We start from the raw sequence: 24,642 nt of genomic DNA, 5'->3' as shown, positions 1-24,642 counted from the left end.
TTAATTAATCACTGCGGTCTGTTGGTTGAAATTAATTTATTTCTTGTCATTTATTAAATGACATGGATGTTGATCCGGAAACTTGTTGTACTTCAGAAAATGTTGTTCTCTTGTGAATTTGTTAGGCAGTATGTAATTATGTAATTGAACGTTATAAAACCGTGTGATTAATATAAACGGGCACAAAAATGCTGCAGAAATATATGCGTGTACAAATAAGATGTTATGGAAATTTTCTGTGCCAGCATGATCTCAATTTAATCTCTTTGTCTTTTGTTCAATGTCAGCAGGTGGAGAACAGCATGAGAGAACTTAAGATGATTCTTGAGATGTTGCGAAATTGCCTGTATCAACATAATGAATGCAAAGTACGTTGAATCAAATATACTTCCCCGTCTTGATTATTTGAGTGGTTACATTCATCGTACAGTATCCACAGACGCTCTCACAGAGGGGGGCTTGTGGCTTTGAAACACTGTGGGTTTGAAAGCTCGCTGGCTGTCATGCAGTTTTTCCTGTAAGGACTGAGGTGTAGTCTTTACAAGAAAGTCTGCATGGCACCCAGCAAGATGCTTGTTTGCTTGTAATTAGTCATGTGATTATTTCTGTGAAGTACAAAGCGACGTCAGTCAAGCTTTGATTGCCGGATGAATATTTCCCCAATTAAACGGCCCACTTTAGAGTCTTTCTCTGAACTTTGGAGAATCACTTCACCTTAAACAACCTGATGGTGAACAGTGTTTTACAGAATAACCAAGGCTTCAACAACAACAAAGTGTGTTTTGTGGGATATATGGCTGATGCTAAAATTGTGTAAATTGTCTAAAGGTGGAATAAAATCTGGATATACCTTTACACAGCTGAATAATATGAGTTCAGTAAAGACATACTGTAAGCCTCACCATTGTTTCCTTTTTCCCATGTAAATCCCAGTGAAAAACAGGCCAATCCCCAACAAAACAAGACTCAAAATATGCATGCACACATTTCTTAATGAGTTTACATCAATGATAATTTTTAAGTTTTTATTAATCCTACTTTGTATGTGGGACTCTTATTTTAAAACCAAGACTGGCATTATAAACCATTTTGAGGGATGCAAACAAAAGCAATGGTCCCAACGTATTTCCTGTTTTGCATTTTTGAATTTCTGTAGCTTCCGAGAATCCAAAAAGAGCCACGTATTGATAAATAATGTTATGATAGCGGTTTTAACATTACGTTATGATTGAATTGCCTGTTGTTACAATTATTAAATGGTTTGATAACATGCAGGAAATGTTCATGGGCCAATGACATGACCACATTGAAATGGAACAGACCAATTATATATTTATTTAGCACCACCCTTAAAAAAAGCATTTGCTGTGTATATTGTGTAGTTTGAAGCATATGTTTGTAATGAGGCAACAGACACATGTAGACTGCCGAGTATAGGGGTTTAATCCAGTTTATGCATAGGGTTTATGCATAGTGTCATATCACTCAGCTCTTACTGGGATTTTTCTGGAATGAAAGGATGCCTATTAACTTCAAACCATATTTGTTTATGCAGCGGTTGATATTAATTCCTTTCTGTGTATTCATATAAGTTAAAACCACACGATACAACTCTACATAGACCCCTCTCTGCCCATTTTTGAGTAATTATCAGACCAAAAATTGCGACTTTGTTGATTTTGCGTTGAATTCAGCGATCACGAAAACTAGGGGGTCTGAATTATAATTTAGCCAATATTTCTTCCACAATATCTCAGGAGCAAACTAGTTTACTCTGGTGTCTTAAAGCTTCTTGCCAAAATAATCCTCTCTGCCACTTCAGTTGAAAAGATAGTGATTTAACAAGAACTCTAGTCAATATAATACATGTTTTAAAATATTTTTTACTCAACTATGATTATTTTGCATGTGCATATTTTTAGAGTACATCATGCATGAGCTGCTGAAGTGACCCTTCCAAATATGGTCAAAATCATCATGTTAGGGCCAATTCCTAGGGTTGGAAATGGACCTGTAGAACTGTTTCTGTAGAATTTTTGCACTTACCTAAGCCAAATCATTCTATTTAGATATCAGAGAATATTTTTAAAATATTGTATCAATGCATTCTGCAACACCCTTAAATGATGTAAAGGTGAATTTAGGCATCACATTACAGTGTTAAATGTTTTTAAGGGTTAACTTGCTTAAATCAAATGGTAATTAAATATTTCTAATTATAAAATTAAGAACGATTTAGTACACTCTGTCTAAGGACAGATTTATTTACAAGGCAGATTATTTTGATATGCCTTTAAAAACACTGCTAGTTGGAAGTAGTTCTGGAGATGATTTGTTAAGAGCAGTTAATTTCCGTAAAGATGTAAATGAGTGTACGGTTGCAAATAAGTGGAGCAAATGTTAATTGATATATTTGTATAATTCCATCTTCTGTTATTCCAATAAAAATAGCAAAATGGAGAAAAACTCTTTTTCTAATTAGTCTCTATTTCTGTTTTGTCAAAGCACGTGAAGCAGAAATTAAAGAAAAGTTCACTCAAAACTAAACATTCTCATCATTAATCACCCTGTTGGGAAAAAGGAATATATTTTTTATTATTTTTTGTCTTTTTCTATTTTAGAATTTAACATGGTCTTTGGTTCCCCTTTTTTTGTTGGCCTGTATCTAATATACGTTTGTGCCCATGCATTGGTGTTGGTGCTTGTTCAGCTCCTACACCAATGCTTGCACTCTCCATTAATCAGATATCCCCAATTAGTCATCTGTTAATCCTCCCTTTCAGCCTGGACCTAGCTCCAAGCCACTTTTACACCCCTATGTTATCTGTCACGTTAATGCTTCACACCTTCAGCAACCTGTTCAGAAAAAAATCTGAAATAAAGCTGTTAGTTGGTTATGATCAGTGTTGGGGAGTAATTAGTTACATGTAACAGCGTTACGTTACTTAATCACAAAATAAATGTAACAGTAAGTTGTTACAGTTACTTTGAAAAATGTGTAATTCAATTTCAGGTGCTCATGAGAATTTTAAAGATCACAAATGGGGTTACATCTAAAAAAAATCTGGGATAAGTTGATTATTAATCTGTTGCTTTGCCTGCTTTTGATATGCACGATGCCTTCTGCTAAGGCCATTGATTAAAGTGGTGTTATTCTTCTATAACTACATTTACATTAATTCTCTCGACATTTTCCTCTAATTGTTAGTTTTACACCATCCCTAAAATCATGTTTTTGATTAAACCAATGCCTGCTCCACTAATTTCTAATTTTCCTTCTATGGATGTCAATGATTATCAGTTTTCAGCTTTCTTTAAAATATCTTATTTTGTGTCTAATAGAATAAAGAAACCCATAAATGATGAGTATATAAAAAATGTTTTGGTAAACTACACATTTAATTCAAGACATGCTTTTCTGGATGTTACATCATTTCCCAAATACTAGTAAAGTGACTCCTGCAAAAGTAAATCAAGTGCCATAATTCATTGAATACTATCCCTCCATAAATTCAGCCTAAACTCCTCCAAATGCATACACAATGTCAACCTTTAAAAAAAATACAAATAAATGACATTACAAATGTTTTAATCTCTGATGTTTAGTAAATCCTGACAGTATTTTGTTTTCAAGTGCCAAGAGAGGGTTTGCCTTGGCACAAGCTTTTAATAAATCTGCCCAAAGATGACTAATATTGAATGTTAGCAACAAATATTGTCTCATTTGTTGAATTAATTTTCTCCTCACAGGCTGTGGCTACAGATTTGCGTCTGGCTGCCGTGCTGTTGGCTTTTTGGCCCTGGTTGCTGCTTGATGATCTCACCATGGCAGCGGCTCTGGAATTGCTCTGCGTCTACTCGGCGAACTGCACAATGGGTAACTTTTCTGAAGGGTGTAGAAATTATAGCCAGAAATGGGGAATGACAGAGGGAATGAGCATTAGACAGTGATAACAGTGTGCTGAGATGATAATATATGAGCTTTTTGCTCACTGTAAGCCTCTCATGAGTCATGTGACTGTACAGTAAGTGCCATTGTGTGTCAAATGCAAGGCTGACGTGAGCATGACAGCTACAGAAGGGATTGTGTCATAGTCTTAAATGTGCTGCCAGATTACTGGAAAGCTAGGATGAAGCATTTGTGTTAAGATGAGGTATTTTGGGGGATAAAGATTACTTGGGCGAATTGATATATTCAGTGACTGTTAGTTAATACATTATACAATGGAGATCAAAATGAGAGAATCATATTTTGGATAATGTAATCGCATTGTTCAGTATTTAAAGAATTTTTATTTGTGGCAACTGTAAAACATGAGAGTAGAACTGTGTTTTAAAAAATAGTCAATGTGCTTGAATCATTTTTCTAATACAATAATCTAAAGTAAAGGATCTAAAACTTTCACAATGCACACAAACAGCCTATTTCTCTCAAATATCACAAATATTGCACAGATATGTCTAATGCTGAGTTCACACTGCACTATATTAGCCCTGATTTTTGCACACCGTTGTGATATTGCCGACAAAAGGCTGAAATCTGAGGCAAATCAGTGCTCGTTCATGTGAGCCACAATCACACAGTGTGATTTATCAAAAACACGATCAGAGATAATCACTGATGTGACGCCGATGCCTGTGAATACTTTGACATGCTAAATATCTGGAGTTGTCACAGATTTAAAATCGTTCTGTGTGAATGAGTTGTGACTGAAAACCACGTCAGCGATGACCAACAGGCAATGAGAGAGCAGGATACTGGACAGCGGAGAGTTCAGAGAGGAGTTTTATACGCTAATATTAGAATAAGGGTGCTTTCACACCTAGACTTTTGTTTCGGAATCTGGCTCGTTAGCCACCTTAGCATGGTTCGTTTGACATATGTGAGTCCAGCAATCGCGGTCTGATCGGCACCAAATCAATCGCTCCGATAAATGAGGTTGTCTCTGCTCGATTGAAACGAACCCTGGAATGAATCAATTGTGGTGAGAAAGCAATACAATCCAACGAGCAAACGAACCAGGCTGTATCACAGTGTATTATGGATATGTAATAGCCATATACAGTTGAAGTCAGAATTATTAGCCCCCCTTTGATTTTTTTTTATTTTTTTATATTTCCCACATGATGTTTAGCAGAGCAAGGAAATTTACACTGTATGTCTGATAATATATTTTCTTCTGGAGAAAGTCTTATTTGTTTTATTTCAGCTAGAATAAAAGCAGTTTTTAATTTTTTAAAAGCAATTTTAAGGTCAAAATAATCTACAGAAAAAAACGATAATCTACAGAAAAAAAACATCGTCATACAATAACTTGCCTAATTACCCTAACCTGCCTAGTTAACCTAATTAACCTAGTTAAGCCTTTAAATGTCACTTTAAGCTCTATAGAAGTATCTTGAAAAATATCTAGTAAAATATTATTTACTGTCATCATGGCAAATATAAAATATATTAGTTATTAGAAATGGGTTATTAAAACTATTATGTTTAGAAATGTGCTGAAAAAAATCTCTCTGTTAAACAGAAATTGGGGAAAAAAAAAAATGGGGTCTAATAATTCAGGGGGGCTAATAATTCTGACTTCAACTGTATATGGCTATATGAAGAGAGAATGAGTAGGGCAGGATGTCATTTCCTGTGCGTTTCATGTCGAATACGAATGTGAAATCAATCTGAAATATACGAGAGTTGTTTATTTATTAGGATGATTGACCGAACTGCAGTCTTGGTTTATCTATTATTTCTCTGTATAATGTAAAGCTGATTTACATTTGACCATGTCTGTGTCACCATTCAAAATTAAAGCATGGCTTTTCGCTTATAATGACTAATTCCTCATCGTCATCAATTAAAATAAGTACGCATGACAGCTGAGTGGGACTCTGACCAATGTGAGGAGAATTTACGCGCACGTGACTTGTTTTGGCTATTTTGGTCTGTTTAGAAACTTTGCCATGTGAAAGCGAACCACATCAAGAACAAAAAGCAACATTGTAACAATTTTAATCCCTCTTTCGGAACTAAACAATCTATCTATCGTTGTGAAAGCACTCTAAATCAGCTTTACAATAACATTAAACAGAAATAAAGGAATTTTTTATTTGCTTTTCACCAGTTACAGTAGCGAAACACTGCGAAATGATTTATTGACCTCCAACATGCAGTCATAAACAGTAATTCATTTTTATTTTGTCATTTGATACAAATCTGATAAAATGCAAAGTATAGCTTTATAAATGTACATATAGTACGCTTGTAAAAACATTTTAAAGATTAAAAACTTTCAAGGATTTAAGATGCTGTTGACCGTAAAACGTGTCATAACCATCTTGTGAAAAGGGTCCATAAAAGGCCACTCTAAAACCTGCAGATTTATCACACAGTATAGTGCCAAGATGTTTTAAGTTTTGAGGGAGCCTGCAATTGGCATGCTGACTGCAGGAGTGCCCACCGGAGCTGTTGCCCGTGAATTGAATCTTCATTTCTCTCTACCATAAGCCATCTCCAAAGTTAGTTCAGAAGTACATTCAACCGACCTCACAACTGCAGCCCAGGATCTCCACATCCAGCATCTTCCCTTCCTAGATCATCTGAGACCAGCTGCCTGGACAGTTGCTGCAAAAATCGTTTTGCAAAATCAAAGAATTCATGCACAAACTGTAAGAAACTGTCACGGGGGGCTCATCTGCATGATCATCAACTTTATCTAGGTCTCAACCTGACTGCAGCTTGCTGGTGCAAGCCACTTGAGTGGGCAAATGCTCACATTCAGTGGCATCTGGCACTTTGGAGAGGTGTTCTCTTCACAAATGAATTCTGGTTTTCACTGTACAGGGCAGATGGCAGACAGTGTATATAGCATCGTGTGGGTGTGCGATTTGCTGATGTCAACATTGTGAATCAAGTGGCTCATGGTATGGGTGGGGTTATGGGATAGGCAGGCATATGTTATGGGTAGGGCCAGACAAGAATCTGTGGACATTTTTGCTATTTCTGTGCAGAATTTTGTTTAAAAATCTGTGGATTTATGTGGAATGATTTTGGAGTATCATAAAAAAATCTTAATATATCAAATAGAAAAATAATTGTAACTTTTTTTTACTGTTTACAATGCAAATCCAATTAGATCAACTTATTTGGTAAACAAACCAAGTCTCATTTAATATCTCTACTAAAAGACAGAAAATATTACTTTACAAACTATATTGTAAATAAATCAAATGACATCACATTTTCATATTAGTCAATATTGTTACTGAAATTACTAATAAAAAAACTGAATAGCTATAAATTTACACAAGTAAATATACAATGATGGGCAAAAAATCTGCGTTAATCTACGGATTTCTGCACGCGCAGATTCTGTTTGGGCCTAGTTATGGGCAACGACCACAGCTGCATGTTATTGATGCCATTTTGAATGCACAGAGATACCTTGATGAGATTCTGAGGCCTATTCACCTGTGATAAGGCACAGCTTCATGTTGCAAGTATCTGTACCAATGACCATAAAAAATATGGACGACGCAACAGCGCCTTTTCCCATTGAATGCTTTGAAGGCAAAACACCTCATCACGGGCACAAACTGTCATAAAACACTGCTAAAATTGGAGCCTGGGATGCGCAGAAGGGACTTCCAGATGGAGCCAGAGGCAGAGCCGCGGAATCAAGCTTTCAACCAAACGCTTGTAAAATGTTTGTCAAATCAACCACACCCCCCAAACTTCTCATTTGACCGCCCGTATCTGCACTATAACAAAGGCTCGCTAAATAAATATAAGCACTTATATTTAAAAACACGTAATAATATACAATTTTAAAAACTGTGATGTAAGATTTCATACACTCTAGCCGAAGTTAGACTCAACTGTGAGCACAAAAAATATAACTCTTTAATAACGTGTTGTTATTTATTATCTTCACAGGGGTAGAAATATCACTTGTGAAATATGAACAATAACATATAAACAACACATGCATTTTTTTTTTAGAAAAGTTTTTATTTTAATTAACAATCAACAGGACCTACAATATACACACCATGGACAGCTATTTGCCTTGCAGGAAAAAAAATTGTGCATTTAAAAGATAAATACAGCAAGATTTGTAAATATCAACAGGATATTTACACATCCCATCCCTGCATAAAATAATACTTACCAATTAACTTAGCAGTAGAACAGGGTGTCCGCATGGTCTTAAAAAGTATTAAAAATTGATAAATCAGTTATGAGAAAATTGAGGCCCTTAAAAGGTACTAAAAAGTCTTAATCACATTTTTATGAGGACTTAAATTTTGTTCAATCGTTTTCCAAAATATTTGATTCCAAAACAGCATAAATATATTTATTTTCCTCCTAATATTAATAACGCTATTGTTTTGGGTCAGTGCGCGTCTGGCCAAGCTCTTCGGTCCAGGTGATGTCACGTAATTTGCAACAAACGCGGGAAGGTGATGTGGCGGTCTCCACATGTAGCGAAACCATAAAGCGAAACAGACGCCAGAATGGGAAAATGTAAGTTTGCATACGCCTGATTGACTGGCTGAAGCCTGTCGCAGAAAACAACCATATAATTTCTTTCAAGCTTTGTTTCTTCTGAGCTTATCTGAGTTCAATTGCACGGTTGTGCTCCATTGATTTATTTAACAACTACTGTTTATTAAGTTAAAGGTTTGATACTGATTAGAACTTGAAGTGTTGATGAGGTCTTAAAATATTCTGAGATGGTCTTCAACAAGTCGTAAAAAGGTATTGCAATTACCTGTAGGATTCCTGCATATATCCTGTATAAATACATCAACTGATGTCTATATGATATAGGCCTATCAGCTGCTGCAACATCGCTTGTATATTGTTCATCATTTTTTGCCTCCGTTTTATTTGGTTTATTCCATGCCTTAATATCTGGCAAATAAGAATGTACCTTCATTTTAATGTTTAGTTGGTGTTTTCAAATAAAAAGCCAACGGTAAATGGTGTATGTAATGTAACATCTACAGTTCTATTTGTTATATAAGATACCGCTTCCAGAACATTAAGATTTTATAACAGCAAATTCAGTAGATTAACTCAATAACATGCTGAAACTCAAAATGTCAGAGACGTCCTTTAAATCTTAAAATTTTTGTCTTGCTAATTATTATCTCAGACCCATAAAAAAGAATTACTGCTAGATAACCATCACCTGTATTTTCCCCGTCATGGCTAGGCATGTATCAGCAAACTAATAATAAAGACCGATAAAGCCCTCACTTTACCGAATAAACAGTGATCCATCAGATCTTGTAGGACAGAAATTTTATCATGCAAAATAACACATAAATTGAGTAATAACACTTCAATCTCCTCCCGAAGCTCTGACGGTCTGCTTTGAGAAACTGTCAATCACAAATGTCAGTCATGATGACACGCCCCGTTTTAAAGCATTATATTACTGGCTAAAAACAAACTCTTTACAAAAGTGAACATCTGAATCCATCAGCCTGATAACCAGTGCCTTAATTGACCAAAGCCATCTTTTGGGAAATTTTATCACAAGTGTAATATATACTTTTTTTATTTGGGCTTTATGACTTGTACTGCAGCCAGCCCCCAGGGAGCAATCTAACAGCCTGGAGCATCACTCAAAAGCAGGCATGTGGTACACTTGATCGTTACACAGTTCTTAGAAGTTGAAACATCCCAGTTCTTGCACGACCAGCATACCCAGCAAACATGTAACTCATTTAACATGTTTGGGATGCTCTAGATCTGCTTATAGGATCTGCTTATATTCCTGCCAATATCCAGCAAATTTGCACAGCCATTGAATGGGACCAATATTCCAGAGACCACAATGAACAACCTGATCAACTGTATGTGATGGAGATATGTTGCGATACGTTGCGAAGTGGTGGTCAGACCAGACATTGACTAGCTTTCTGATCTATCATCTCAATGCTGATGCTGAAACAATATATTATTCCGCCCTAACTCTTAAATGTAATTCCTCCCTTTTCTGTAAATAACAGTAATGTTGTATTAGAAAAAACGCTAGAGGAAAATAGGACAGTGCTTAAAAAATAAATCTGAACGTTAACACCTGCTAAAAACAACTGCATTGTGTGTGTGTGTGTGTTAGAGATAGACTGACAGACTGTTGTACATAAAAGGGTCTGTTCGTGAGTGTTTACACATTCTGTACACAGTGCTAGTTTGTTTCACATATCTGAGCTCATGGAAAGCTGTGCTGTGGTACAGGATGTGGTTTAACACCTGCGAGGAACCAGCATTTCATAGGCGTATCTCAGTCTGTGTGGGTGTGCATGTGTGTTTTGTGTGTGTGTGTTCGGGCTGTCGCTATGGTTTAACAGAATTAGCACACGCTGGCGTGCTCTCATGTGGTGTTTCTCAGGGTCTGTGTTAACAGCAGGTGGATGATGTTTAAAGTTCATGAGTTTGGCTCTTTAATTATAGAATCGGCCCTCCAGCACAGTTTCCTCACCATCCTATTCTGCCCCATGTCACTTTTATTATATAATTCATTAACCTGCAACACACAGCCCTCATTCTTTCATCTGGCCGATTAATATTGGATTCATCCTGCAAGAAAACCCATGCTGAGGTCTCCCGGTAATCCAGAATAATGTTAAATGATTCACCTGCAGTCCTGCTGTTCTTCAAAATATGTCTTGTCCGCTTATCTAGAAGTGAAGCGTTTTGTGGTTTTGACACCTTACTAAATGAAGCATTGTTAGACTTGGAGGAAGCCTTTTTTATGAATTAAAACCCAGTGGAACAGTTTTATTTCCGTTGAGTTTCCAAGCTCATTGTTGCATAATGAGTTTGATGTCATTTTGAGGCAGTAAAGAAGCATAGATTAACGAAAGAATGGGTTGTGTGGTTGTATAGCTCCTTCAGTGTTTCCTGCGGCACTATATACATAAAGATACTGTAAGATAAGTACGCTGATGTTTTTGGACAGCCTCATACTCATCAAAAGTTGATCTTTTATTACACTTTATAAGAATTATTGATTCATTTATTCATTTTTCTTCGGCTTAGTCTCTGTTTCAGAGGTTGCCACAGTGGATGATCCGTGTTGGGAAAAAGGAATTGATTTTTATTACTTTTGTCTCCTTTACTTTGTCATTAAACATTTGTTTTGCTTAGGTGATAAATTAACCAGATTTCTTCTCTGAGTGTGATACGCTTTGCATACTAATGAAGCATTTTTACAAAAGTAGAAGTTTCCTGCCACTGCCTGAAAACTTAGAGTGACATTGATATTTGAAAATAAATTTCTCACTTAGGCCCAATCCCAATTTTATTTTGTACCCCAACCCCTTCCCCTTGGCCCTTAAAACAGAGTGTGAGGGGGAAGGGCTTCAAAATTTAGCCCTAAGAAATGGGACACCACACCTGCACCTGCACACTTCATCAGATGTCATCACGATCTTTTGCTTCATATGAGATCAGATGATAGCGACTGCTGTAGTTATTCCAGTTGTGTTATTTTTTTTTATTTTATCTTCAGGAAATCACTAAAGACATATTAAAATTGTTATATTGGTTATCATAATGGTTATCATAACAATGTAATGTGGAAATAAGATCGTAACTATACTGTGCATTTACACCCTGGCCATATTCATCTATGTAAACACAAGTAACCACAACATTAGCGTTATAGTATACACTTTAAAAAGTTCATTTCCAGCCACTAGACATTACTGACAGAGTATTCGAGTGTCATTGAGTGTCAGAATGTTGTGGGACTGCTGTACAGGAGTTATTATTATGGATTATAGTTAGCGGTTTTTATTTTAGCGGTTTTTATTTTAGCATTTTTTTTAAAGCATGACAGTAAAACATGAACGCCGTTGTGACCTTAGTTTCGAGTGTGGTCCTGAAAAATCTCCATTTGAAGTGGTACCCCTTCCCCTTAGCCCTACGCTTTCAAGTTAAAGAGAATTGGGACACCCCTACCCCTTCACGTGAATGCGCAAAACGAGGGGTAGGGGTAAGGGGAAGGGCTAAGGGGTAGAATTGGAATTGGGTCTTAAAGTCCCAATGAACCATGAAGTTGCGATCATTTTATATATATATATTTTGTGTTGTGACGCGGTTCCTAGATAAAACGGAATTTTTAAATGAGCAAACATTGGGCGTGGCTTGTTTTTCTACCATGGGCTGAATGGATGTAGTAAAGTAGGCTTTTCATTCAGAAAGATTGGGAGAGTTTTTGGATGAGTTAATACAACCTAATAGACATCTACTCCTCACCATTTCTCTTTGTTGTCAAAACTGACAGTTGAACTAACGTGGTTAAGTGTTAGCCACGCCCAATTTAGGACAATTTAGTTTAATTCCTCATGTCCTTGGATTGTGGGGGAAATCGGAGCACCCAGAAGAAACCCACGCAAACCTGGGGAGAACAAACAAACTCCACACAGAAATGCCAACTTGCCCAGCTGGGATTGGAACCAGCGACCTTCTCAGTGCTAACCACTGAGCCACCGTGCCCCCTATAAGAATTATTTCAGTTCTAATTCATTATAAATAGTAATTTATTGCCAGTGTTTATTAAAGCAAAATTTTAACATTTTTTTTTCCAAATTTAGAATTAAAATGTTAATATTTTTCCATAAAATATAAACTATATATGTATCTTTTATGTTGCATTAATTTGCAGATGAAACAAAACAAATATTTTCAATTGTTGTTTGGGTTATTGACCAAATATTGATTTCTTAAAGGGATAGTTCACCCTGTTGAAAAAAACGAATGAATGAGAGCCCAGTCCAGGAGACTCGAACAAGCAGAATTTCTTTATTGAGATGTGTTGGTTAGTCTGTGTTCATACAGCGTCTTCAGGAAGTCCAAAACTCTGCAAGAGCCTGCCGGAGTCTCTTTTAAGTCTGTAAAGTCTTCAAAGTCTGTAGTAGGTCTAACATGAGTCTAATTTGAGACAGAGTCGTCCTGTCTATTGTGTGTTTTAGGAGGGGGCACAATTTGTAGGTGGGGACATAGAAAACGGGCATGACTAGTTTTAGTTGAAGATCTTGTTTGAGGGTATTGAATAGATCCTTAGGTTTCACCAGCTTGGAGTATCACCCAAAGACAAAGGCACAGTCGTTGGGATCCTGCCTTTAGCATTTGCATCATTTTGGCTCAGCTCGTGCTCAGGAAGGCAATAGGGTAAAATGTCTCCAGCACTGCCTGCTATAGTTTTCAATAAAATGACAATTATAAAAAACAAAAAAATATAACTTTTCAGTTATATAAATATCACTTTTAATAGGAATCTAGATGATATAAATATATATTTCCACAACCCCAAAAACTATTTGTTTTTCCTACTGTGAAATTACAATGATTACAGATTTACACCATTGTTTAAAATATATTTATATATTTTTGCACTCAACAGAACAACAACAAAATAATATGTTTGTGTGTAAAATATTCTTTTATCATTTAAGTTGAAACATTGGTTATTCTGACCATTTCTTTCGTGGGGAAATATATATATTTCGTGGGGAAATAACTCTAACCCTAACCCTAACTCTCACAAATGTGTGTGCTATAGGTCATTATTTTTCTCCTCATAATCAAGTCTTTCTCTTTGCATCTCCTCTGTTCTCTTCCAGCTTGCAGTGCTTTATGTTTCAGCAGCAGCAGCAGTGTCAGCGCTGGCTCCGTTCAGCCTGTTCTTCCTAAGACTGCGGTCACAAACTCACTGATGCATGCGGTGATGAAACTGGCCTCCCAGGTTGCCCCTGACAACAGCAGCATCCACAACCTGGCTTTCTCACTGCTGGCCAACTTGGCCATCTCCAGGGATGGCAAAGGGCTGCTGCTGAAGGTAAAACACTGTGTAATCTTTAAGCCAAGACACTTCTGGTCAATAGGGGAGGAAAATTAATAGTTATCACCATTACATATTTAATGGATTACAGTAAAAATGACAAACCTTTTTTTGTATTGCCAGGTTCCCAATATGTTATCTTCAAATGTGTAATTTAGGCAGTATGTCATAAAATATCCCCCCTCCCTCTCCCCCGCTCCTTACCTACATCGTCAACTCGCCTCCAACAAATATTGTTATCATCAATACCCACATATCCCATACCCCACAAACTGATACACAAGTAAAACAACAACAATAAACAAAATGCTTAAAGGAACAATCCACTCATGTTGTAAATAGGCTCATTTTACAAATCTCCCAAAGTTGAACAGTGGAATTGAACCATTTTTAATCCATTCAACCAATCTCTGGGTACTTTTAGCTTAGCATAGATTATTCACTCACATTAGTCAATTAGCATCACACATATGGTAAATGGCCAAATATTTGTAATTTTCTTAGCACACAATGTAGCTACAGAAGTGTCAAGCTTTATATAGGAAAATGATCAAAACTCTTTGGTCATTTTTAGTGTGATGCTAATGGTCTAATCCAATTCAATGGTCTATGCTAAGCTAAGCTATGTGGTGACAGGTTAAAGAGATTACAATGGGACAAAAAAGTGGAGCTTCCCCTTAAGAGTATTTGGGATGTTTCATTAACATTTCACTGAAAAAAAAAAACTTTTTTGGAAACCTCAAATTCTGAAAATTACAGAGACCCGGAAGGGACGTGGTGGTGGAGAAAAAAAATGGGTGAGAGAAAAAAAAACAGTAATGGGAAAATATTATTTTTTACGTTTTTGCTTTCCCTTGAAAAGTATTGCGTTCCCTTGAAAAGAAACACAACACTTCCGGTTCACTTCATACATGTCAACCCTTGTCAGCTTCTGTACATGCCACTTAAAGAGGAGCTAAAGTCCAGGACACTTTTTGGGTGTGTGTTTAAACCGGCAATTTACCGGAAAGGTCTGTATGTGTGAACAGGCCCTTTTTGAAAATACCGGTAAATTAATTCTGGAAATTTTCTGGAAAGAGAAGTTGCAAATTACTGGTAATTTGCTGGAATACTGCACTGTGTGAATGCAGAAGGAAGATTACCGGAAAGAGCGCGTTCACATCTAGAACACGCTGATGCGAGACATCTACTTTAGCCAATAAGAACATTCAGATGCATTTACATCCATGTGGATTATGAAAATAAAAGCCTTTGAATATTTTTCCAGAGACATTTAGCTGCTAGATGTTAGTCAGATAACGTTTCTATGTTCCTTCTTAATGCCAACTGTGGAAAAAAGTATCGATAAAATGCTTATGAGAAACCGCTGTTTGTTTACTTTCAAGCTCTGCTTCAGTTGCTTGACGCGTGTGCACGTGAAGGAGCCAGTGAGCGACAGCTCACACACACACATTATGAACATCTCGACATCTGAAAGTGTTCCTCCATATGTTTTTATATAAGTTGTTCGAAATACTTATCCATCTATAGAATTTGTAATGTAGTCAATTGTGTAAACATTTAGCTGCGGTTTGCCCTTCTGCTTTTAGATGTCTCACAAAGCAGCTGCATGAACGCTAAAGCTTTAAATCAAAGTGAAACCATCACGAAAAAGCAGATGTCAGAATTTACCGGTATTTTGTAATGGATGCGTGAATGGTCTATTCCAGAAAAATTATGGAACGTCCGTGCCTGTGTGAACACCTTTTTTTCTAATTTACCGGTAAAGTCGGATATTTGCTGGATGTTTACCGGTATCACTGTGTGAAAGGAGCTGTAGTCTGTGTTAGTAAATGCAAGGCTATTGATGAAATCCAGGCATAACACTGTATGACAACGTTTCAGATGACTGTTCTAGAGCCTACACCTAATCAATCTGGCAGACTCTGGAGTGCATTACAGGTCTAAAGAAAATTATAAATGATAAATTATCTCAAATTACCTAAAACAAATACATTTATAGATATGGTAAAAGTATATAATCTCACTCACCTGGGAATTGGAGGCCATGTGAATGGTTTGTGAGCACAGTTAAGTGCACACTGCATGCCATATCAACTGATAATTGTAAGAAATAATTCTAAAAAGCAACTGACTGTGTAAAGCAACATAAAACAAAACAAAAATATGATGTATATGCCAAGCTCAGCGGCTAATCAGCCGGAATTAGCTGAGGTAAAGTGACGGTGACCACATAGACCTAGCTGTCACTCAAGTGGCCACGCCCTTAATTATGTATGACTATTATGTAAAGACATAATATAGCTTAATATAAACAAAACAGATGAGTTATAAAAAATATTTATAGATATTAGCTATATGAACCTCAATCATTCTTTGTAACAGGCTGTAAACACCTCTTTTTTCCTGCTGTAAATTTGGCTATTTTAACAGCGGGGCTCAATAGAAATGTGCTTTATTTTGGAGACAGGACTAGCATAATTTCAATGAATTGAAGTTTCAGTCACTTCCGTATTAGCTTCACGAGGGAGAGCGGGAGGTTGCCGATTGCTTTAAACAGACAAATACACTTAATAATATATAAACATGTCCGTCCTGCGTGTTTTATTTTAAACACAACGAATGTTCTCTTAAATGAGCACAAACAGTTACTGAAGTAATCAAATGCTTTCATTATAGATCTGTGCATTCTTTAAGTCAGTGGTTCTCAAACTTTTAAACCCGCGACCCCCATTGTAAGATCGTCAAGAACTCGCGACCCCCCACTACCAAAGCATATACAAACAATAAAACTAGCTTTTTTTTAAGCTGTTCACAATATTTTAACTATATTTACTATAGATTACAGGGCTCGAAATGAACATTTTTGCTTGGTAACACTGGTGCTTCTAACTTTAAAAATGTAGACGCACCAGCCAAAATTTAGTGGCTCCCACCAATTATCGCACTGTTACTACAAGTTTTATAAACAGATTTATTGCATTTGAAAATCAACACTAATCAAAACTAACAAGCAAAAAAATAAATATGCATGCGTGAGGAACATATGTCTTAATGAAATCCCGTTATCACAAGAAAAGACATTTTTATAACATTATTGAGTGACCAAAAGATACACGGACGGATATCCCAAAAGATATCCCACTGACTTTACAGTGAATGCTAGTTATTTTCATAGCAGACTTGAAGCCAATGGAGGTCTTTTATCCACTCTTCAATAAGTATAGCTGGTGGATTAACATTCAGCACATGATCAGTAATCAGATGTGCTAATATTTGTAGCTTTAGGTGTTTCTAAGACAAAATCTGTCAGTGTTGTTTTCATTCTCTCGTCTTCAGCGCTTTACATTTTCGCGGTTGTATCTCCTGTCATCTGAAGACAGGAGGCGTTGACTGAGTGATTGACAGCTGATTTTAACCAATCATTCGTGTTCAGTTCTTAGAGCAGTGGGCCAATAAGAAGAGCGCGAAGGCGGGGCAAGCGTTGAAGGCTTTGTTTACTGCGGCAAGTTGACATGACAACAGTTTTAAACTGTTCCTGAGCGCTGCGTTCCAAGTACAAAGATGCATTCTGCCCGAATGTGTCCTAAATACTTTATGAATCAGTAATATCTTTTTAAAAATCTGAAAATATTAGCTTTCACTTGTAATACTGAAAAATATTTATTATAATCACTGAAAATTACACAATTTTTAAATAACTCTCGCGACCCCTTGAAATTATTCTGCGACCCCCGCAGGGGTCGCGACCCCCAGTTTGGGAACCACTGCTTTAAGTGACGCTTATCAAACAACAAAACGAAAGATTCATTACAGGAGAATTCTGGCAAAAAACGGGAGTGTTGACATGTATGATGTGAACAGGAAGTGTTTGTGGAACAACAGTTTTGCGAGGGAACACAACTTTTTTTTTTCTCCACCCATGTTTTTCCCCCCACCATTACATCCCTACTGAGTCTCCGTAGAAAATTGACATGTGCATGAAAATAAAAAAGTGTTTGTGCTTGCAGTATGTCTATATCATTCGCTCACAGGAGGAAATAAGAACATGTATGAGGAACAAATCTCATGTATGAGAAATTCACAAAGAGAAGTGTTAACAAAAAAAGCTTCTTTCTATGTCCCCTAGTGTAACTTCCTGCAGAACTTCCTGTCTCTCCCCATGCCTAAAGCCGGTGGTCGAGGCGGTGCTCCAGTGGCGGAGTCTCTGTCTCTCTGGCTCCGGCTGCTGCTGAACGTGTCATTTGGAGAGGACGGACAGCAGATGATCCTCAGGCTCAGAGGAGCTCTGGAGCTGCTGGTGGAACTGACTCAGTCCAAACACTCCAGCGCAAAACCCACCGTCCTGCTTATCCTAAACAACATCTGCTTCTGCTCCGCTAACAAGCCCAAAGTCCTAGCCAACGGTATGAGCACCAGATTTACATGGCTTTAGATTGTAATGGTTGACTAATGTCTTTCTTTTTGGGCGATGCCAGTGTTTAATAAGGCTCAGTGGGTATGGTTAAGAAAACAGCCAGATTTGGTCTGATAAGGCAAGACACTGCAGGAAGAAAACAGTCAGTTGGACTTTTTTGGCTTTCCATAACATGGTGTGTCAGTCTAATGTGAAGTCAACATCCAAAATGCATTTTTAAGTGTCAGATTTCTAAAAGTTGGTTAAGTCAAGTCATAAATCTTCATTTCAGCAGCATGAACACACACCAAATATTACAGTTTTATTCATAAACATGAATAAAATATTATTTATAATATTAATAAAATATTATTTAAATGAAACGTCACAGTGGCGCAGTGGGTAGCACGATCGCCTCACAGCAAGAAGGTCGCTGGTTCAAGCCTCGGCTGGGTCAGTTGGCGTTTCTGTATGGAGTTTGCATGTTTTCCCCGTGTTCGTGTGGGTTTCCAGGTGCAACAGTTTCCCCCACAGGTCCAAAGACATGCGTAATAGGTGAATTCATTCATTTTCTTTTTCGGCTTAGTGCCTATATTAATCTGGGGTCGCCACAGCGGAATGAACCGCCGCAGCGGAATGAACCGCCAACTTATCCAGCTAATGTTTTACACAGCGGATGCCTTTCCAGCCGCAACCCATCACTGGGAAACATCCATACACACTCATACGCTACGGACAATTTAGCCTACCCAATTCACTTATGCCACATGTTTTTTGACTGTGGGGGGAACGGGAGTACCTGGAGGACACCCACGCGAACACTGGGAGAACAGCCGAGGCTCGTACCAGCGACCTTCTTGCTGTGAGGCGAATGTGCTACCCACTGCGCCACTGTGCAGCCTTATAAGTGAATTGGGTAAGCTAAATTGTCAGTAGTGTATGTGTGTGAATGAATGTGTATGGATGTTTCCAGCTAGCTGGGTTGTAGCTAGAAGGGCATCCGCTGCGAAAAAAAAAAAGTTGGCGGTTCGTTCCACTGTGGCGACCCCTGATTAAAAAGGACTAAGCCAAAAAGAAAATGAATAAATAAATTATTTAAATGATTATTTATTGTTTTTATGATTTTTTTTTCTTTTTTCCTGGTTGTTTGCAGTATTTCCTAAAATGGAGTATTTAAAATCTCAAATCTTCTATGTTAAGACTCACAAAAGAACAAAAGAAACAAATCTTAAACCTGACTTCATCCGTTTTATGTTTTTGTTCTAAAAATGTACTGTATGGAAATTAGTGCATATATTTTTTTTTATAATCCCTAATTTGCATATTTAAACAACACCTAAAAAAATTGTAATTTAAAAAAAAAAATGTTTGCAATTAATGTAATATATTAGAATATTAATTAATATAATTTATCAACTGGGGAACTATGTTGATAGCTAGTGTCTTTTTTTGTATATTTTTTATTTAATTTGCCAGACCAGTATCAGTATTTTCTCAAAAATAACTAATAATAATAATAATTAATTAAAAAAACAATAAATATTTAAACAAAACAGATTTATTAAACAGACATATTTATTAAAATAATATTTTTGTCACCAAAAATATTTAGAAATTTGAAAGATAAAGCAAAAAAAAAAAAAAAATTACAGCCAAAATTACTAAATTTTTCAATCTTTTTGCTTCTTTCAATTTTTACTCTTTTTTATTTGTATTTAATAAAACTTAAATTTGGGGGTGCTAGTTTTTGGACCGTTATCTTGTTATGTTTGGAAGTTATTTTGTTAGATAAGCTCCAGATTTGGCTTCAGTACTTACTAATCCAATGTATATGCACAAATATATAGTTGAAGTCAGAATTATTAGCCCTCCTTTGAATTTTTTTTTCTTTTCTAAATATTTGCCAAATTATCTTCAACTGAGCAAGGAAATGTTCATAGTATGTCTGATAATATTTTTTTCTTCTGGAGAAAGTCTTATTTGTTTTATTTCGACTAGAATAAAAGCAGTTTTAAATTTTTTTAAAGACATTTTAAGGTCAAAATTATTAGCCCCTTTAAGCTATATATTTTTTCAATCGTCTATAGAACAAACCATCATTATACAATAACTTGCCTAATTACCTTAACCTGCTCAGTCAACCTAATTAACCTAGTTAAGCCTTTAAATGTCACTTTAAGCTGTATAAAAGTGTCTTGAAAATTATCAAGTAAAATATTATTTGCTGTCATCATGGCAAAGATGAAATAAATCAGTTATTAGAAATGAGTTATTAAAACTTTTATGTTTAGAAATGTGTTGAAAAAAATCTGCTCTCCGTTAAACAGAAATTGGGGAAAAAATAAACAGGGGGGCTAATAATTCTGACTTCAACTGTATAATTGTATAGCTTCCTATAAAAAATATGAATTTAGACGATAGACTTGTGAAGGGTCTATTTATATATGCTGAGCACTGTACATATATACAGTATATATTATCTAGATAATATAGAGAGCGAGAGAAAGAGTGAGTGAGAGATTTGATCTGATCTACAGAGTCTAACCTGTTAAGATGAATTAGACACATTTTCCACTGCAGCAACACTTTCAGACAAATTGTGAAATCTGAGAGTGTTACAACAGCCACAGAATTGTGATGTTAGCTTCACATCAAACCAACATTTCCGCTTAATTCCTTTTTATAGAAAGAGAAGGCAGTGTGTACAATGACATCACATCAAGTCAGTCATACTGCCAATATAAATATAAACATAGTTTTCATTTAAAACGTTGATATATCATCATTTACATTATATGAATATATAAATAAAATGTTAGAATGAATGTTAATACCATGTTCATTATATTGTAATGTATTTAAAATGTAAATTGCACTTGTACATTTTAAAAATATCACTTTGTATATTGTTTTGTTAGTATAATGTATTATTTGTATAATATTTTTATTCTATTTTAGTTTCACAAGCTTGTGTTTATGTTTCAGATAAAGCTGTTGAACTGCTAGTCTCTTGTTTAAGCAGTAGCTCATCAGATATCCGCACCATAGGAGCTTCTGCACTTTGGGCTTTGTTGCACAACAATCAGAAGGTAATGTCTTTTCTTTTACATTTGCTTTGTCTTTATTATTATTTTTTTTTAGAACTTTTCTTTTTTTACTAGGACCATATTAGTATTCATGATCATTTTTATCAACTCAACAAAATTGCATGCGAGTCACACGTGTGGAAATCCATCTCACTCTTTATCTTCCCAACCTGCGTTTTTCCTCATCCACAGGCAAAGGCCACTTTGAAGTGTCCTTCCATCAGACTGAAAGTTGAAGAGGCGTTCGTGTCCGCAAGGAAAGGTGAGAATATATTCAGTTTGATCAGAGCTGAGCCTCTCATTTCTGCTCTCAAATGCTGCTCCAGCATTAGATACTGTACATCAGCAACTTTAAGTGTAACTTTTACATAGCAACTAGTTACTTAATTTAAATACTTAAATTAATTAAGGGATTACTTTTCAGTTTTAGGTAAATTAATTACAGATACTTATTATAGATTTGACTTAAATACTGTACATAAATTCAAAAGTTCTATACAAGGTGTCTGCAGTCTTAAAATGTATTAAATTCACTGAAATATTATGTTGTAGGTCTTAAATCATTTTAAACAGATCTTAATTTTGCTTTGTCCAAGTAAAGCTACCCAATTGGGCCGACAATCACCAACAATACATCTCAGTGAAATTTTTTTTTATACTTAAGTTACAAGAGATGCAATTCACAACATTCCCTATTATATTATTATATTATTATATTATATATTATATTATATGATTCCTCATAATACCGGGCCATTTAGGGGGGAAAATCCCTAGTGTTTGTGTTTTTGTCTAAAATTTCATTCTTAATGGTCTTTAAACGGTCATAAAATATCTTAAATTTGACTTGATGAAACCTGCAGAAACCCTGTATATATAACAATTCAGATAAGCAACAGATATTTTGCAGAATAATTCTGTTTTTAAAGAATTTTATACAACCCAGGCTTATTCTGAGAACGTAGTCCCGTGGACGTTTCTGGAGACCGCGAAATACGTCCCGGGAGGTACGTATTTTTGCTGTTTTTGTTTTCGCGAATCCGCGAGAGGCCGCTGTGCGTGCTTTTTCCTGCGCCATTCTCGCGTAAACCCGCTAGAGGCCGCTGTCGAACGACCTTCCGCCTGTCTGCCTGGATGACAGAATGATTGACCGTGCGACCGGCCAATCAGCTGACCCACCCTCCTCCGTCCCTAAACCCAATCAACGACGATTCACAAAATCCGTCCAGAAAAAGAAAAGCCCTCGTCTAATTTTTACCACGTTTTCGGATTTTGACCACATTCTCACTCTGTGATGAACTTGTTCGCTTCATTTTTTGGATTTTGTTTTTGTTTTCTTACCTGATTTCTGGAACCGATCTTCCCCGGACTCGAACCCGGTCGGCGTCGGCGTAGTTAGCCGCTCTCTGCGCCTCTAGTCCGCCAAAGTACACGAAGAGCTAACCTGACAAACTGGTTGCAGCGGGAAAACCCTCCACATGGAGGCGAGCGGCCAGCCGGCTGGCGCCGAAAGGAACAGAGTCACACCGCCCCGCATCGTTCGCTTAAAAAAATGAAATGCAGCCGTACGTATCCCTGGCTACGTATTTCGCAGTCTCCAGAAACGTCCACGGGACTACGTTCTCAGAATGAGCCTGGGTTGATTTTATATTTAAAAGAATTTTTTTAGAACATAATTAATTGAGAAATGACTTTGACAATATAAGGTATACATTCAGGGAATCAAAGTAATTGTATGCATCTATTATTTGTTAGATGTTTTGCATAATCAATTTTTTTTAACAAAAAAAGGTTTTATTTGTCTGACAATTACACGTTTACACAAGAAACAATGAAGTGTTTAAAACTGTATGTCAGTATTTCCTTAAATGCTTCAATTGTGAGCCATACTGTTATAAACAAGGTGTCTTCTTTCTTTATCCACATCATCCATCTTAAAGTCCCTTTTATTTTTATGTATTTTATCATTTTTATGTATTTTATCATCGAGTGCCGATTCTGATCTCGCCTTACCTAAGAGAATAAATTAGGGATGCTGTACATAATACCTTAAACACATCTCTTTTAACTATTTAATGTGGACATGTAATGGCCAGAAGCAGCTTTACAGAAAATAATATAACAGCTATAAAAATTTATAAGAAAAATGACAATTCGGAAACACTGAAATGATGGAGACGAATTCAGCATGTCTCAATCTAGAAAAAGTTTGGAGCGCATATTTGATGCATAAGAAGTTAAAATGAACACCGATAAATCTATTAATTTTGTACTAAAAGAAAATCGGCCTATAAACTAGTGTTTATTACAATTAGTATATAACTAGCAGTTATATTAATGAATTTATATTTATCTAATTATTCCAGCCAGCTTTAAGTGATTTTGCAATAATGTCAAAACGCAGAAATTTCTACTATTATATGTAAAAAGGCCTAAATAAATGCAAGACCATTCAAATATTTTCAAATACAATGGTTGCACTAGCAACAAAGAGACCATCACTCACGTGAGTCATGTCTATAGACTGTATAAACAGATGCACCGCATCTGTATATATTTGAGCTGTTGTGATGTGAGCTCAAGCCCCCACTCATCATTTACCTCCTCACGTGTTGTGGCTGCTGTGGCCTATGTACTGTACAATATACAGAGTGCATATGCGGCTTCCTCTGCTTGTAAACTCATAAACAAACCCCTGTGATCGGTTCATCAGATTGGCGAGTACCGATCGAGTCCCTAAATGAGGTTATCGTCCAATATCGATTTTCGGCCGATCAATCGGAGCATCCCTAGTCCTAAGGATGTTTTTTGGGGGGGTCTGTGTGCATATACTCCATTTAAATACAATATAATTATTGTTTTGAAGTAACTTACAACTTACTTGTCTGTTGTTTTCATACAGATGAAGAGCAGAGAAAAGACAAACCTGTGAACATCTATCATCTGAAGTGCCTCAGAAATCTCTCCAACATTTTCAACTCATAAGTGCCTGATAAAAGTCCCCTAATAATGTGAACTTTGTTTTGTAAAATATGTATTATTCTTCATTCAACTGTTTCTAGAAAATCAATAAATGAGCTGCTTTTACAGTAGACGCCTCTCTTTTCTCGGATTATGTGTCACTGGGTAATGAAACCACCATAATATTTATTTCATTATTTTTGGGGGGATGTACTTCATGGATGAATTATAAGGTCAATATTTTTTTTCTTTTCCTTTGTATTATGGTTGATTGTTCTCAAAGGGAAATTCCGAGATTTGGTTTCAGGTCCTACTCGAGATTTCGTTTTTTTCTCTGTGTGTT

General features: G+C 36.3%; 1 protein-coding gene across 3 annotated transcripts in view; it reads left to right on the top strand.

Moving 5' to 3' along the window:
* The window catches only part of rttn (rotatin), a 133,911-nt gene extending 109,487 nt beyond the window's left edge, over window positions 1-24,424 (top strand). For 2 of the 3 annotated variants that reach the window (XM_056450524.1, XM_056450522.1), the window contains exons 43-49: window positions 288-368; window positions 3,751-3,877; window positions 13,639-13,853; window positions 17,986-18,262; window positions 21,238-21,341; window positions 21,531-21,600; window positions 24,241-24,424. In XM_056450524.1, coding sequence (XP_056306499.1) covers window positions 288-368; window positions 3,751-3,877; window positions 13,639-13,853; window positions 17,986-18,262; window positions 21,238-21,341; window positions 21,531-21,600; window positions 24,241-24,323 — 957 coding nt within the window. In that variant the 3' untranslated portion in view covers window positions 24,324-24,424. The remainder of the gene's footprint in view (window positions 1-287; window positions 369-3,750; window positions 3,878-13,638; window positions 13,854-17,985; window positions 18,263-21,237; window positions 21,342-21,530; window positions 21,601-24,240) is intronic. The other variant, XM_056450523.1, reaches the window with a different exon arrangement.
* The last annotated feature ends 218 nt before the right edge of the window (window positions 24,425-24,642 follow it).

Source organism: Danio aesculapii, chromosome 24 (genome assembly GCF_903798145.1).
Source record: "Danio aesculapii chromosome 24, fDanAes4.1, whole genome shotgun sequence".
Lineage (NCBI taxonomy): Eukaryota > Metazoa > Chordata > Actinopteri > Cypriniformes > Danionidae > Danio > Danio aesculapii.
This window is presented reverse-complemented; position numbering and strand designations above follow the sequence as displayed.